Genomic DNA, 17,416 nt, shown 5'->3' on the forward strand with positions numbered 1-17,416 from the left:
GAAAATGTGGGCGTGCAGCCTCGTTCTGTGGACGATAAACCAGGTGCAGACTTCCATCTGTGTCAGCGCTGATGAGGAAATACAGCGAGTGCTGGACGGAGCAGTGAGTGACAACAACCCCGCCCACATTTAAGAGGACTGTCTGAACACACCGAGGGTCTAGGTACCATGTCTGAAGGGTGACTATTGGTTCCAAAGGTGCTGGACTGAAAGGGTTTGGTGGAGACGGGGCTATGGAGTGCCTCCTGTCCAATCAAAATGCTTGGTCGGAACTAACTATTGTATAAAAACATATATAAACCTTAATGTCTCTGTAACACAAGTCTGAAAAACATCACATCCACAGATTTCAGCTGTAAGTCAGTCACAAGTTTGTAGAATACAGAGTTTCAGTGTTTTTCTTTACAAACTGGAGTCATTAACAGTGAAGACTCTGATCCTCCATTATCAGTAACTTCACCTCACACGTCTAAATGAAAAAAAATGGCATGAGGAAAACAATGTTGGTTCTTCATTAGGATGTCTCATTCAAAAGATAAATGGGATCTTGTTGCTGCAAAGTATCAGAGGATTCATAGCAGACTATTACAGAAATTTCTTATCGTTCAAGTCCACTTATTTCTCAGTGTCTATACTTTCTCTGATGTCTTTTAGTTGTCTCCTCATCTTTTCAAACTCTCCAACAGCTTTCTTAAACTGATCAGATATGCTTGTAATACAGTCTGAGGTTGTAGAGGTTCTGAGTTTTGCAGTATCATCCAACAGTTGGTTAATGTTGTCTCTCAGTCTCACAATCTTTTCTTTTGTAGCTCCGACAGATTCCCTCTGCAGATCTTCACACGCCTTCTTTATTTCCTCCAGCTCACTTCGCAGTAACTCAACAATCTTCAGGAACTCCTTCACTATTTTTCTGCTTCTTTTCGGTTGCGTAAACTGTTTCTCGGTGAAAACTTCAGCAGTAGCACATGCAGCGACAAACACTGTTACTGCTCCAAGTATTGGGAAGCTGAAAGTTCCAGTGAACAGAGCTGCAGCCGATACTACTAGAACTCCAACTGCTGCAGAGGCCAGACCTGTGACTCTGAGACTCTTCGGTTTCTGCTTCATCCGTTTAACTTCAGCAGCAATCTTCTTAAGGCCACATATGATCCCTCTCATCCTCGGTTTCTTTCTGTCAAATACTTTGATGAATGAATCAGTCAATACATACTTAAACTTTTTCGTGAGATTAGAAAAAGCCGGAGGATGGTCGATGCTCCGCCTTCTTCCTTTTACTGTCGATGCCATTTTAAAGGTCTGTTGAACAAGTTTTACATTCTGTGGTCCATCAAGTCCTGTGGAGATAAACAAAGACATTAAAAATAATTCAGTGACCTGCTCTCAGATCAGCCGGTCAACATGGCTCAGTCTGTTTTACATATACGACAATGATTTCAACCCAAAACGGTAAACTTTAGTTGGCTGTTTTGGCTGATCGTTTACACAGCAGCGGTGTTTTGGGTGCCTGAAAATGCAAAGTCTTGAAAACAGGTTCAAAAATGCAATTTTTTGGAAACGGCAGCGTCTCTGTTGTCATGTAAACTTGTAATATGCAGTCCCTCTGAAAACAGAGACTTTTCGCACATGCTCATTACGGTTCCAGTCATGAGGCATGTGTGAGAAAGTTCACCGTCACAACAACAATGGCGGACTCCCGAGCTCTGCTTGTGCTGCTCAGCCTGCTGAATTTATCAACGCTTCTCCAGCAAAGTGTAGATTTACTGTAGCAACTCCACCTCATCGTCCGTCCAGACAAACGTTGGTGCGGTTGCCATTTTGTTTGTTTATATATATCTGTAGAAGGAAGCACATGTGTGCAAGCGCGTGTTGTTGCATTACAAAGTTACACCACCAACTACTGGCCTGGCATGTATCAAAACGTTACTGTCTGAAAATGGAACTTTTTTAAAAACGAAAATGAGAAACAATTCCGTTTTCAGCAGATTGTTTTTGGCCTCAGATAAAAGTGTTTTTTCACTTGACTTCTCTGTTGGATGAAAAGTATTTTCCTGTTTTGTTAGTTTTATGTTTACCTGTTTATCTGGAGGAGCTGGAGCACACTCAGTCTTCAATGTTCAAACTCTCTGCAGCTCCACAGCCATCCACGAGCTGTCTGATCAGCCTCAGGTCCATGTACAAGATTCACTCATATGCTGCGATAAAATTCTATCACACAGAACTCCAAAGTGGGTTTTGAACAAAGCAGGATCTTGCATCACTAAAATTACACCTCTGTGCGTCCCACAGTTGTTTAATCCTCCAAAACCAGAATTTCCAAAGTAAATCTATGATAGCAAGTCAACGACATTACTTCCACTCCAGACGCTCAGAGAGATGTTTACCTTCTCTGGATGACTGAACTGTCTGGTAAATCTGGCTTCTGAGTTGTGACCCTAGTACTGTGAAATCATGTGACCTGACTCCAAAGTCCACCTCTGCCTCCTAACAAGGTGAGCCTTAAGTAAATGCTTAACGTGCTCCTCCTCAGATCTCACCTGATAGTTTCAAGAGTCCACCTGAGCTGTAAACTATTAACCCTCCAAAACTTCAAATGAAAATAACTGAAGATAAGGAAAACAAAAACACACAGAACCACACGGTCTATTACACTTTCTTTTATTGACACAACACAGGCAGCAGAGTAACAAACACACCACCTTGTTTTGTCCTAATAATTCACTACAACAAAGATCAACAAGTTATATCTACTCTGTGCTGAGATCAATAAATATACTGAGAACATAAAATAGTTGATCAGCAGAATCAGCAGTCCCATCAGACATGACTGAGATCAGGAAACATACAGTGTGAGGAAGAGTTACCAGGCTGCAGGAACACAATAAATGCAAAGTCACTTTAACACCGTCTGTGGATCATTAATTAGCCCATATAATACAAATAGATATCATACATATGTACACATACACTCACTGTTCTCAGGTCATGAAGTTTATTTAAAGGAGCTGAAGCTCAGCTGAACCTGCCAGCAGGATCTCTTCATCTGCACCACAGCTAACCTCGCTACATGCTAAACACATTTAAAGGGCCAGACCTGTGTTTTTATGTAGTTCAACATATTTACTACGATTCAAACGTGCTGAACGTGACTGATTTTCAAAGGCACACCTCAGTGCTCACATGGCCACCCACCAGCTCCTGGCTGTACGTTTGGACAGAGCCAGGCTAGCTGTTTCCATCTGTTTCCAGTCTTTATGCTAAGCTAGGCTAACAGCCGCTGGCTATGGCTTCATATTTACTGTACAGACAATCTGAACATCGGACTCTATGAGAAGAAGATATATTTAAATGTTGAACCGTTCCTTTAAGGTCAAAGACATTTTTAAACTCTACAGCTTTAAAACAAAGTTCAGCAGTGGTGTAAAGTTGAACTAAAACACAGGTATGGTCCTTTAAAGGTCACTTCTCTTGGTCTTGTTTTATATTTACAGTTCATGGAGGGGTGACAGAAACATTTTCAAGGTGACAGGGTTTAAAAATGGCACATCTGGAACCATTCGAACAGAAAACAGAGAAATAAAAACCTTTGAGGACTCAACAGCTGCACATGAGACAAATAATAATCACATCACTTTCAAACACAAAGGAAGACAAATTAAATTAGAGGCAAACAATGACCAAACTATTTTAATCTAAGAGGCAGCTGATTGTTGTTAAACTATAATCTTTCTACATACTTTATATTGAAACTTAAATATAACTTAATGTATTTTACTTTGAAAGCCATCTGTCTGAATTTACACTCTGTGGTTAATATTTAATAGAGTTCACAAATAAAAATAATATTCAAGTTGTTTGTATTCAACATGTCAAATTCTGATTAAAATCTTAAGAGTAATTTAACTGAAGATCTTGTTTATGTATATATATACATATATATATACACACGTACATACACATATGAAAATTCAAACCACATAAATTTTGACAGATGGTTTTCAAAGTAAAATACAAGATTTTTTTAAGTATAAATTGTGATTAAATTCAGTTGATTTTGATATTTAGATTATTAGAGTATAGACTTTATTAGCCGTCATGTTGGAGCTGCTTCGCACATGATTAGGATTAAATGAGTTGAGACCTTCAGATGACGTGAAGATTATTATTATTATAAATAAACCAGCAGCTCATGAGACGCAGCTATCGATCAGGTATAACTCAGGTTAATCAATGACTGTTTCTATCATGATGTACAGATAAATAAATCTACAACATAAACATTTAAAGAATAACAAACATAAATAAAGTCGGTGACTTGGTGGACCTTCACTGAACCTTTCATTAAAGTGACGTGTCGACATGCAGCTGCTGCACGCTCATGCTCAGACTCCTGGTCGTGACATGCAGCTCACACAGTAAACTCAGGAAAGTGATATCAGTCAGTGTGCATTCATATCAGAGGGTTTATGGAACTGTTACATCATTAATATTCCTTCAAAAGTTCCTTCATTTACCTGCAGACAAGCCGGACGTGAAACCTGACGCAAAGACATTTCCAGATGACGTCACTGATAACACGTGACCTGTGTTTATTTACCATGCATCCTGGGAGATGAGACAGCCACTGAGCTGTGAGATGGAGGTCATGTTGTACATTCACTTCCTGTTGACGGCGACGTTCGGTTAACAGCTCCCCTTCAGACGTCGTCGAATATTCGGCTCCGAGACGACGACATGGACAGATATCGTCCTCCCGCGTGTCTGAAAAATACAAAATGCACAACTGAAAACACACAAGTCACACAGAGAACACTGTTGCTGACATCACACCTGCAGACACACCTTCAGTTTTTAAATGGAAGCTGAGAGAGTCAGAAGGACCGGACTCCAACTCTCTGGGGACATCGACTAAATAAGGTTTTCCGTTGTCATTTGATATCAAACCCACTCCGGTCGTGTCGTCTACAAACTGAAGGTGTGTGAAGTGGGCTGAGGACGCAGCCTTGGGGGACACCAGAGTTGAGGATAATGGTGGAGGAGGTGTGGCGGCCCACCGACCGCTGGGGTTTGTTTGTTAGAAAGTCCTTGAGCCACAGTAGAGGTTGGCGACATGGCCCTAAAATAATATCAGGATATTTCAGGGTACTTTTACCCCTGAGCTTGCCTGAGAAGGACTAAATGCACAAAGCTGCTATTTTTAAATATCCCATGGAGAGAGACTCTCACTGCAGCCTGTTCTATTTTGTTCTGAAAATGTGGGCGTGCAGCCTCGTTCTGTGGACGATAAACCAGGTGCAGACTTCCATCTGTGTCACCGCTGATGAGGAAATACAGCGAGTGCTGGACGGAGCAGTGAGTGACAACAACCCTGTGTCTTGGGATGGTCACAATAAAAGGTCAATGTGACAGCAGTGAATATTTTTGGAGGTGGTGTTTACCTGCCAGACTCTGCGTCCAGAGGATCGTCCGTCAGAGACTCGGCGTTGAAGTCTAAAGGTTCGGCGTCCTGCAGCAGCTCGATACAGTCTCTCTCTGAGCGATTCCCAGAGCGAGAATATTTCGCCTCTGTTCAACAGACGACACGTAATTAGCACTGTGTCATTTCTCTACGCAACAAAACAAGACTCGATTAAGACTTTAGAACTTTAAACAGCTCTTGTTGAGCTTCCTGATGACGTCAGACTTACGCCTGTTGTTGCTGGGCGTCACGGTGTCGGAGTAACTGGTCTCCTTCATCTCATGACTGCTCCTGTTCCTCGCTGTGTAGTCTTCTCTCTGGTTTCCATAACGCTCCTTCCACTCCTACAACACACACACACACACACACACACACACACACACACACACACACGTTGACGCTGACCTGAAACACACCAGCTGCACACAGGTGATCGTCCTTTAACTCATCATGTGACTTCTAAAAGAATTTGTCTGCAGCAGTGATGATTCAGGTGTGTCTGACTGCACCTCTAACAACACTTGTTTGTCTATGAATGGTTCCTACCTATATTAACAGACACCCATGACAGTACAGTGACCCCTACAGGACAAAATAGCAACCTACACACATTTTACTTTAATTTTAATTTAAGTCATTCTTCTTCTTATTTTTTTTTTTTAATGCTCTCATTTTTACGACTCTGACTGGTCTCTATTCTTTATACCTTCACTTAGATATTTTATAACGAACTGTCGTTTTTGTTTATAGTTTATTATTATTGGATTTTGAATTAATTTAGATCAGTTTTCACTTTGATATTGAAGGCTCTTTTCTAGTTAAATCAAGATAGGATGAGAGAAGAGAAGAGAAGAGAAGAGAAGAGAAGAGAAGAGAAGAGAAGAGAAGAGAAGACTTTATTGTCCCGAAGGAGATTTGTCTTGGATACATGCGGTACCTGCCCTGTAAATATTACCTGGTTATGATGATGAAAAAAATAATTGTTGAAGGTTTTTTGAGATGTACAAACTTCATTGCCAACGACTGCTCCACTGTTAATGTTGTGCATATGATAAATAAAGACTTGACACATGCTGTGAATCAATAAAATAAAAAATAACTTCCGACTGAGCTAAATAATTATTATGGGACGTATTTTGTGACACGCTCAGAGAAAATATAAAGTACATTTATACTTCTGTTTGCAGTTTGTGTGTCAGTTTTAGATGATTTAGATGGCTGAAGTTTTTGTTTAGGTTTTAAACAACCTTCGGAAGATCTGCACGAAGATAAAAACTTTCCAAACATGTTGATTTATTTAAATAAAAGTCTGCTGGAGCTTCAGAGGAGGTCTGTGCTGGATCCTTACTCACCCTCCGTCTGTTCTCGCCGTCTTCAATCCTTTGCCGCTTCCTTTTCTCTGTAAGAACAAACATATTCAGAGTTTAGCCGTCACCACTGACCACGCCACATGCTGCTGTGCCGTGTGACAGTGAGTGTTGTTACCGCGGCGAATCAGCTCCTTGCCCTCGTCGATCAGGTCCGACGTCATTTCGCTGTCACCCACAAACTGCTGGAAGCCCAGAAGGTTCAGGCAGCGAGTCCCCAAACTGAGGAAACAGGTTATTCACTCATGTTAACTCGTCACAGCAGGTCTTAAAGGGACAGTTCACCCCAAAATCAGAAACACGTATTTTCCCTCTTTGTATCAGGAGCTGTTTCAGTTTGATTATGTCTGCTGTATCTGTCTTTATCCAATAATCGATAAACACATCAGCTTAACCTGCATGTTTTCCTTTCATACATATTATAGCAGAATAATTGGAGCCCTGAGAACAACGACTGCTCCACGCTAACTGTTGCATCATGATATATAAAGAGTTTGAAAGTTGACTGATCGTTGCAGCTGTTCTCGCCTCACATCTGAGCACAAAATACCTCACAGACACATTTCAGAATAAAAACCAAACAGTCAGAGTGCTGGTTACTGCATGAACACAGAGCCGTGAATCTGCTAATGAGGGAAAAACCTAAAAGTATTGAGAGTGTTCAAACTGACCTGAAGTAGGTGGCGATACAGAGGATCACTATCAGCATGGGGTAGTAGATGTAGAAGCCGTTAGCGATGAAGGAGAGGACACGCATCGATCCCATGATCTGAAACACAAACAGCAGTCAGACAACTGATCCTGTGCAGTGTGTGTCACAGACGGTACCAAGTCGATGCTAACATTCTGAAAACGTGACCCACTTTTCTCCAGTGACGTAGGTACCATGACTCCTTCTATTCTGGCTCCTAATTGGATATCAAGAATCATAGAATTTCACTGGTGACTTACGGAGGTGTACGCAGTCTGTTCCTTCTGCTGGTGGGAGATGGCCGAGTCCATGTGGATCAGACCCAGGAAGTTGAGACACAGAGGAGGCGTCAGACGACAGAACAACCTGCACAGTAAAGAGTTTGCATCAAATATCATTTCTCAACCGTAACCCTTCATGGAAGTTTGTTTATTAATCACACATCATCTGTTCATTCCTGCTCTTTTTGCACTCCTCTCTGAAGCAGCAGGACGTCCATGATGCTGAGTAGATCTGTCCTCAACTTATATTCATATGTTTTTATTGTGTTTTCAGACATTCACATATCATTTCAAAGCTTCAAGTTCTCGTATCACATTCCACAAAAACACACCGCCACAAGGAAAAAGAAAAATATAATTTAAATCGATTCTACAAGGCCGTCGTTTATCAGATACAGGTCACATTCAGTGAGATTTCTTTAAGAAGAGACATTTTAGAGTCGTCCAGGATTAATATGACCGAGCCCTGAGAAGCGTTTTGAAGCTTTTCCAACTTCAGAGGCCACAGCGTCAGACTGAGCTCCAGAGGGACTCACATCACACTAGGGCTGCTCAATTATGGAAAAAATCATAATCATGATTATTTTGGCCAATATTGAAATCTTGAATGCATTTATTGAACATTTCTTTTTTTAAAACATTCTCCCATCAAATGTTTTGAGGTCTCCTTAAAATAAAAATACATAAAAAATATGTTCTAATGTAGTAGTAAAAAAAAAGATATATAACATCAACTATTGTAGTGCGCTCAATCTCTTGAAAACAAGTAATAGATAAAAAACAATAAGACATAGAAAATAATCGTTTTTCCACAATTATATTAATTTTGAGATTGTCTGGAGCCAAAATTGAAATCACGATCAAAATTCGATTAATTGCACAGCCCTACATCACACAATGAAAACCTGCTTCTGGGATTATGAATTTGGCCGTGGTTGGACTTGTCTTTTCAGTGTGTCTTTAAAGGGATAGTGCACCCAAAAATTTAAATTCAGCCATTATCTACTCACCCATATGCCGAGGGAGGCTCAGGTGAAGTTTTAGAGTCCTCACATCACTTGCAGAGATCCAAGGGGAGAGGAGGTAGCAACACAACTCCACCTAATGGAGGCTGACGGCGCCCCAGATTCAAACGTCCAAAAACACATAATTGAAACCACAAAATATCTCCATACTGCTCGTCCGTAGTGATCCAAGTGTCCTGAAGCCCCGACATAAAAAGTTGTTTGGAAAAACCTCATTTGAACTCTGTTTTTAGCCTCATTGTAGCCTGTAGCTCTGACTGCCTCTCTGTGCACCGCGCTCACGTGTGTGCGCTTGCGTTAGACCGTGAGACATGGGCCCGCGTTCATGTGTGTTCCAAGCTTTCGCTGGTCACGTGGACGCGGTGCACAGAGAGGCAGTCTGAAAAAGTCAAAGTCTTTGGACGTTTGAATCTGGGGCGCCGTCAGCCTCCATTAGGTGGAGTTGTGTTGCTACCTCCTCTCCCCTTGGATCTCTGCAAGTGATGTGAGGACTCTAAAACTTCACCTGAGCCTCCCTCGGCATATGGGTGAGTAGATAATAGCTGAATTTACATATTTGGGCGCACTATCTCAGCTGTGTCCACACCTGACACTTCAATGCCACCTGCAATATCAGACAGTGATTGGATATATGACCTGGTCCTTGTCCGTGAACAGCACATATAAAATGTGTGTTTCTGAATATAAAGTACAAATGTAGGAGACAGCAGGTGGCATGTGGTCTGGCTGATTGCATCAAAATGCGAGCAAGATCCGAACTCAGGGCGTATAGACTTGACAATTAATGCGTCCTGGCAGGATGGGATGACAAAAGTTGCATTGAGAAGACAAGTGTAACCACGGGTCTTGTCACACATGTAAAAAAAAGTTTTCAAAAACCTGAATCATACTCTGGAAAATCCAAAATGAATGAGTAATGGTCGCTGGAGTTCGTTAAGATGCTGACACACTGGATCAAAGTTGTCGTTTAATACTGACATTGAAGGTTGATTTGCATGGAACAGGTGATGTTTCTACAGGTGTAGAAAAGGTATCACTTTAGTCCGCCTATAAATGTTTTGTGATGCACATATCCTGTCACTTACATGCCGCTGAACTGGAGGCTGTAGGCATCAGTCTGGTGATGGGAGGCCAGGTAGTAGTAGTTGAAAACCCGGATACGGAACACGGTGGAGTAAACGCAGGTGCACAGGAAGAAGATTGTGATGAAGCACGCCATCTGGTGGAGACAAGAGGCATTGTCACTTCTGCTCTGAATGTGTGATCACATGTTTCAGTATTACAGACACTGAGTGAGCAGAGCTGTCAGTGATACATACACGAATTCAGAACTTCACAAACTTTCAAATTAAGTTTTATATTTGAACTATAATTTGATTGTGATTCAGTTTTCTTCATCAGTGTGTTGACGTCCAATGTGTTCAACAACTCCCCTGCGTTGTGTCCCATACAGTGACTTTAGCTGCACTATGAGCTGACCTGTGTGTGTGTGTGTGTGTGTGTGTGTGTGTGTGTGTCTCACCTCGATGTACAGGTAGTTGTAGTCTCTCTCAGCCAGCTGGATGAACACAGCGAACAGAGACAGGACGGGCCGGGTGCTGAAGAAGGTGCACTCAGACCAGACCACAGCCACACTGAACAGGGTCAGGACCACCGACAGCAGCCGATAGAACCAGCGCTTCAGGAGACACTCCCAGTACCACTCTGTACAAACACACAGGACATGACTGCAGGGCTCAGAGGCACTGAGGCAGAGCTTCACTACACTATGTTATCACTGTTTCATGTGGGCAGTAATGTGTGTACTTACATCTGTGAAATGTAACTAAGTACATTTACTCATACACTGCACTTAGCTACAAATTCGAGGTACATACCACGACACGTACCACCACATTTCAGAAGGGAACACTTTGTAAAAAAATAGTGAGAATGAAAGGAAACTGGGACACACTCTCAAAAACATTTCCCCATAGCTCTACAAGTGGTCAAAAATGAAACCTTTGCCACATCTTCTTTGAGTTTCTGGTTCATAGTTGTGGGCTGTAACTTATCAAATGGAAAGTACAAAATGTTTTGTTGAAACGACAGACCACCTGACAGGGACTCAAACCCACCTACAGTCGGCGTGTACACATATCTGCTGAACCAGCCGGCTGGCTCAGAGGACGGGAAGCTGTGGACGAACTGGTGGGTTGAACTGGTCTCGTTCTTGGCTATGTCCTCCAGGTGGATGGCCTGCTTCAGGAGGATCTGCCACTGGACACGAGTCCTGTTGTGTCTCTGGACCGCATAGATCACCTGGATACAGAATCACATACATGGTACACCTGGAAAACTCAACTGTGATGAACTTTTACAACATTCTTAAAATGACATTTTAGGACTATTTTAATCTGGATTTAGATTGAATCATGGCGAATAAAACGCTGATTCTGGTGATATGGTTTTACTGCAACTTAGTGCTGCCTTTGATACAGTTGACCACAGCATAGTCATTAATCTCAAGATGGAAGGCATGTCCGATACTGCCATTAAAGTCCTTTTTCAACCACAGAACGTTCTTTATCCTTCTACTGCCCACCTCACCTGTGGTGTGCCACAAGGCTCCATTTTAGGTCCTCTACTATTTTCATTCAACATTCACCCATTTAAGGAAATTTTCACACTTATAAGGGGCATTACGATTCTCCAAGTCCAAGATGCGATTGGATTTTTAAGGTCACAATTGAATTAAAGTTTTGATTTAAGCTTTTTTTTCAGCACTGACGGCTATACGAATTTTAGATGATCAAGTGTTGATTCATTAAAATCAACAGGTCACTGGTTTTATGCTCTGACAACTGTCATCTATATCTTCAAACTCTTCTTTAAAAAGATTAGCTACATGGTATCAAGTAGGGCTGCTCGCAGTGGTCCACTAAATGTTAGTCGACCAGAAAGGTCATTAGTCGGCAAGATTTCATTGGTTGCTTAGTCACAGAAAAAAAAGAAATGTGAAATGTGAGATGCTCCTCTTAAAAATAAATCCAAACCTATATGACTGGACCATGTGGGAGTTTACTTTGAAAGGACAGACACAGGAAGTGTCCACGCTCAGCAGTCAGACAGGAGTCAGGTTAATTTCCAGGTTAATTGATATGTTCTATCAACATATCAATCAGGTTTTAGAAAAAAGCATAGTACTATCACGGCTGCACTGAAGGTGGTAAATGACATTTCTGTAGGTCTTGATAAGAAGCAACATTGTGCAGCACTTTTTCTTGATTTGTCCAAAGCTTTCGACACAGTCGACCACGATGTTTTAAAACTTAGACTTCTGAACTCAGGTCTCTCAAAAGAAGCAGTTTCTTGGTTTTCAAACTATCTTAGTAATCGGTCTCAGTGCATTAGGTACGATGGTCTATGCTCAGATTTTGTGTCGATCCACAAAGGTGTGCCACAAGGCTCTGTATTAGGTCCACTTTTGTTCACTATTTATGTGAATAATCTGGGTCAAAATGTGTCAAATGCTACTTTCCATTTTTATGCTGATGACACTGTTTTATACTGCTGTGCAGCATCTCTTGCACTGGCAGTTGAGCACTTGCAAAATGCTTTTGTGGTTGTTCAGGATAAACTGCATGAGCTGAAACTAGGCTAGTTAATAACATGTCGGGCAGGAAATCCAAAGTGTGGGATCATTTTGAGAAGGTGAAGGACGAACCCAAGGTGATATGTAAACTCATCTTCATTGGTCGACTACAAACATGACGTATCATCTGAAACATTAAAGTAGCTACATGCCCACGTTTCTAGCTGTTGTAAGCCTCTCTGTACCTTTCTTCCTCTCGTACCTGTTTATGAAGCTTCACCAGACTCTTCTCACTGGGATAGGTGTTTTGTTTGTCGTCAAAGTCCTCATAGTCGTCCATGTTCCTGCCCATCTTCTCTTGGTAATCCACCGGACACTGAGGGAACACGTCAGATCAATATATCTGATCTATCAATCACAACACTGGGTGCTGTTAACGTTGTATTCCACGTACCTTTCTGAGGATCGTGTCGATGTATTTCCTCAGCGGATGGTTATACTTGATGGATTCACTGACTTTTCTCACCTCCTGCAGAAAACCAGACATCACAGTAAAAACACTGAAATGAGCCAAACATCACGCATGACAGTGACGTCCACCACCTGACGCCCACCTCCATGATGTCCTCCAGGTTCTCCTCTGCGTCCGCCTTCTCCGTCATCAGCTTGGAGGCCTTGAAGTAGGTCTTGATGAGCAAGTGTCCGTGTCGTGAAGCGTTCCAGTAGGAGCGAGGGATCTCCACCAGACCATAACCGAGCAGCAGCACCAGCAGGAACAGGCCCCAGGTGTTAGCCGCTGTGATGCCGATGGTCTGCAGCTCGTACCTGAGGCACACGGAGGACAGAACCACATGAGGACACACAGACAGTTTCCTGTCTCCTAAACCATCTGTGGCAGGTATCAACCTGTTGTTAACATTAGAGGCTGACTTTTTTCTGGAACCTTGGGACAAGAAAAAAGTTAACGGAAACGGCATGAAGAGAATTATTTTAACAATACTGAGCAAAAAATGTGAAGTCAGCAGCTATCAGTTAGTTTCCACAGAGCATAGAGATTAATTGGTGACTCTAAATTGTCCGTACACGTGAATGGTTGTCTGTCTCTATGTGTCAGCCCTGTGATAGTCTGGTGACCTGTCCAGGGTGAACCCTGCCTCTCACCCAGTGTCAGCTGGGATAGGCTCCAACCCCTGTGACCCCTAAGTCACAAAGTGAGAAAAAAATAACTCATGTATAGAAATAAAAAAATTATCATTCTGTAGTCAGTTTGTGCACCTAAATGGAATCGTTATGTGCCTAGCTATTCCCACCGCTAATGTCTTATAAAGTAAAATATCAAATTATGTGGTCTCATAATTTTGGTCCCCTCAGAACACCAGTGGATTTCTGCGAGACTGGGACACCAAAAAGACCAGAAACAGGACTGATGCCATGAAACAGTAACAGCAGCTCCTTCCTCTGCGTCCACTCACCAGGACAGGTGCCACTGAGGGTGCACAGCCACATATATGAGCAGAGAGCCGAAGATGAGCAGGTAGGTCCCGTAATAAATGGCGTTCTCTATCAGGGCGGTTTTTATTTTCCCGGTGATGGAGAAGCCTCCAGAGCGGGCGTAGGACTGCATGAAGGGCAGCAGCAGCCTGGAAACACAGACGCACATCAGCACGGTAGTGACTTCAGAACAACAAACCACATCATGTGTTGATCATACGGACCATGTGAGACACTGAGACGTCCAGTACACCACCCTCCAGAACACAGGCATGATGCCGTCAGGGATGTAGCTCCATGGCTTGTAGCACAGCTTCGGGACGCTGTCAGAGAGAAGGAGGACAGGGTATGAGCGGTGATCAGGGTTTACCACACATTCACATTCAAAGAGAAGAGACAGACCGCAGGAAACAACAGAAAGTGTCCACAGTTTGGGATGATTTCAAACTGAAACAAAAATCTGTACGTTGTGTCCGTTGGGACATGAAGATGCAGAAATAATTTAATGAGACACATGTTTAACACTGACCTCTTGGTGGGTGTAACAGATGTGTTAGCCATGGTGTGATTGGATGGTAACAGGCTGGCAGTGGGGACAGCGGCGTGTTCCTCATGGTCTATCTTACACTGCTTGTAAATGGTCTGTAAAGACACAATAAAGATTTTAGTAGAATCTCATGAATCTGAGGGACAGAAGTGTGACGTCTGCGTTCATACTGACCGTGCTGACGTCCAGAGGTAATATGAAGACGATGAGGAAGCACAGGTACCAGGCCAGCAGCGTGCCGAACAGCACCATGCGCTGCTGCTTCTTGAAGTCTCCATATCGGTGCAGCAGGAACAGCGCCAGGAAAAACACCACCACGATCTCGATGCCCAGAGCAGCTCCGCTCATCCCGCTGCACTCCGCTCAGCAGCCCCGCAGAAACCTGAAAGACATGAAACTCCAGTTCAACACGCTTCAGGGCTCCGTCACACCAGTTCATCTGGTCCAGATCATGTTCACACTGATGAACCAGGAAGAGGAAACACACAGACTGACAGGTAAGTACCCAGAGAGGAAAATTAGACTCAACTCTGTCATCAGATTCGAGTATCTTCACTGGTGATTCATAAGTCTTAAATATAAAATGTTGTAATAAACACAAAACCTTTTTTGTACTGTGGACCACCAACTACTCATGAACAGCTCACCGAGTGCTGGTGCTGGATGCAAAGCGACAAAGTGGTTCCACAGTAATCTGACTGATCGTTCACAGACTGTTGAAAATGTCATTGTCATGTCCGACAAAGTCATTGTGAAGAAGGGTGTCCCACAAGGATCAGTTTTGGGACCGTTGCTTTTTCATGTTTGTATTAAATATTATAAATATTATATAAACTCTTGAGTTTATATTAAAATATCTGTGATAGGTTCAAATACTTAAGTAGAAACTGACTTTAACAACCTACAACACAGCCTTTCGGATCTGAAACTGCTTCTAAACTCTAAACCAAAAATAAAATGATGTCTTTTCAACTCATTCTCACTCCGACCTCATCACATGTCCACGTTTGGTCATCGACTTTCAACGTCCACCAGGCACTGTTAAACTATAATGGCTACCGGCTGCGTATCATGCCGACATTAAAGGATGCCTTTTTTTGTTGGACTTGACGCCGCAAGTCACTGCCCAAGCGCCGGATTTTAACGACTTCGGATGCTCGTCTTTCAGGAGCTCACCAGCTACTTTGTTACTGACTCTCCTGCTGACAACAGCCAATCAGGAGACAGGATTTTATAAACTATATGAACTATGAGCAGGACACACACATTTTTTTTTAACGACGGTGCCACGTTTTCACAGATGATGAATGAAGTCATTAAAACATGAGTGTTGCAGGTAAAACATTTGAGTGATGTAGCTGCAGGTGAGCTGGACTGAATTATATATTTATAATATATTTCCTATAAATCAAATGTGAGGTGCACTGTAGGAAAAACATCAGTAGTAATGTTGAGTATTCATAAAAATATCTACAGAAAGACATGAACCACGAGCACATGACAAATTAAATACCAACTCTGGGATCCACTGGTTTAAATCATGTGACCACATGAAAATAAAAAATACTGTTTGTGAAACTCTGGCTGACTGCAGTGATGATGACGATGATGATGATAATGATGATGAGACAAACAGCTAGTCTTCATCCAATTACTGCTGCTCTACATGATAATAATAATTAGTGCTGTTATTAAAGACACGGGACTCTCCAACAGGAGCTGAAAGGCTCTTTTGTGTCGTTCACAGGGGAAACAAATGTCTTTAAATATTTGCTGTTGAGACTCACACTGGTCTGAGATCAGTGACCCAGAGAAGCTGGTCATATTCTACTATGACCACTCGTTACTGAGGAAGGAACGCAGCACACTTACAGACCAGCAACATCATGAACGTATATTTATAACCCATACTGCTAACCTATTAATAAACATGAACATTTCTCCAGTATCTGGTGGAAGTCGTGAGCAAATGCTGCGCAAGAAACATGACCCCAATCGACCAGATGGGGACACTATAATTAAATTAAATTTAACACACAAGTCCAGCTCAATGTGCTCTGCAAAAAAGCCTAAAAAACACTATTCCACCATTTTGACTGTTTTGGAAAAGAAATTAAGATTACTTCGTGAACCGTAGATCTCATTTGTACCAAATTTTCTGTGGATCATCACTAAACCAAGCTTATAAAAAGACATCAGAAGCTTGTTGATATCTCACTGTGTTTTAATCATATTAACCGATGAATGTTAGAGGGGGCATGGCTCAGCACATAAACAGTCCTTACTTCATAAGCCAATTATATATAATTGAGCCAATTATCACCAAACTTACAGGTAATGTCCACATAAGTACCTTAAACATATCCTGAAAGTTTAATTCAAATCGACCACTAAGGGGTGCCACCAAAGCAAAAAATGGGTGTGGCATAACACAAATCAGACTATAAATCAGAAACTGTTTGTTTAATCGTTATAAAACTCACAGGATATGTTCATTCATAAATTTGAAGCACATGTTCAATTATTTTTTTAGTTAAACTGTCAATAGGGGGCGCCACCAAGAGATCAAGATGCTTTATTGTCACAAGATAATGTACAAGTACATACACTGTGAAAAACTTATGTTGGGTCTTTGCTCCGTGGTTTAAAAACACAATACATAATAATGATACTAGAATAAAAATAATAAGGGATAAAAGCAGGTATGTTAAAAAACTAATTAAAACAGTTAAAAACTCAAGGCAATATACAGTCATGATGTCGAAGAGTTCATTTGTTGAGCAGTCTCATGGCCTGAGGAAAAAAACTATTTTTCCTTCTGTCAGTCTTGGTCTTGATATGTTCATATCTCCTCCCTGAGGGTAGTACCTTGTATAAGTAGTTGTGGGGATGAGTGGGGTCCTTGATAATCCTCTGGGACTTCCTGAGGCACCGCTGATTGTACAGCTCCTCCAAGCTGGGTAGTGTGCACCCAGTGATCCGCAC

At 42.0% G+C, this 17,416-nt stretch overlaps 2 protein-coding genes across 2 annotated transcripts in view; one reads left to right on the forward strand and one right to left on the reverse strand.

Moving 5' to 3' along the window:
* Window positions 1-17,416, forward strand: part of LOC126396068 (uncharacterized) — a 737,953-nt gene that overhangs the window by 81,161 nt on the left and 639,376 nt on the right. The gene's annotated exons all lie outside the window — the stretch shown is intronic.
* The window catches only part of LOC126396013 (G-protein coupled receptor-associated protein LMBRD2B), an 18,400-nt gene continuing 3,670 nt past the window's right edge, over window positions 2,687-17,416 (reverse strand). Inside the window, exons 2-18 of the mRNA XM_050053830.1 lie at window positions 14,606-14,813; window positions 14,414-14,526; window positions 14,109-14,207; window positions 13,866-14,033; window positions 13,008-13,218; window positions 12,848-12,922; window positions 12,656-12,769; window positions 10,937-11,120; window positions 10,342-10,523; window positions 9,905-10,038; window positions 7,774-7,879; window positions 7,494-7,591; window positions 6,941-7,044; window positions 6,808-6,854; window positions 5,685-5,799; window positions 5,436-5,562; window positions 2,687-4,758 (exon numbers count right to left, since the gene is read on the reverse strand). Of these exons, the coding sequence (XP_049909787.1) occupies window positions 4,695-4,758; window positions 5,436-5,562; window positions 5,685-5,799; window positions 6,808-6,854; window positions 6,941-7,044; window positions 7,494-7,591; window positions 7,774-7,879; window positions 9,905-10,038; window positions 10,342-10,523; window positions 10,937-11,120; window positions 12,656-12,769; window positions 12,848-12,922; window positions 13,008-13,218; window positions 13,866-14,033; window positions 14,109-14,207; window positions 14,414-14,526; window positions 14,606-14,779 (2,115 nt within the window). The 5' untranslated portion in view covers window positions 14,780-14,813 and the 3' untranslated portion in view covers window positions 2,687-4,694. The remainder of the gene's footprint in view (window positions 4,759-5,435; window positions 5,563-5,684; window positions 5,800-6,807; window positions 6,855-6,940; window positions 7,045-7,493; window positions 7,592-7,773; window positions 7,880-9,904; window positions 10,039-10,341; window positions 10,524-10,936; window positions 11,121-12,655; window positions 12,770-12,847; window positions 12,923-13,007; window positions 13,219-13,865; window positions 14,034-14,108; window positions 14,208-14,413; window positions 14,527-14,605; window positions 14,814-17,416) is intronic.

The sequence above is a fragment of the Epinephelus moara genome, chromosome 9 (genome assembly GCF_006386435.1).
Source record: "Epinephelus moara isolate mb chromosome 9, YSFRI_EMoa_1.0, whole genome shotgun sequence".
Lineage (NCBI taxonomy): Eukaryota > Metazoa > Chordata > Actinopteri > Perciformes > Serranidae > Epinephelus > Epinephelus moara.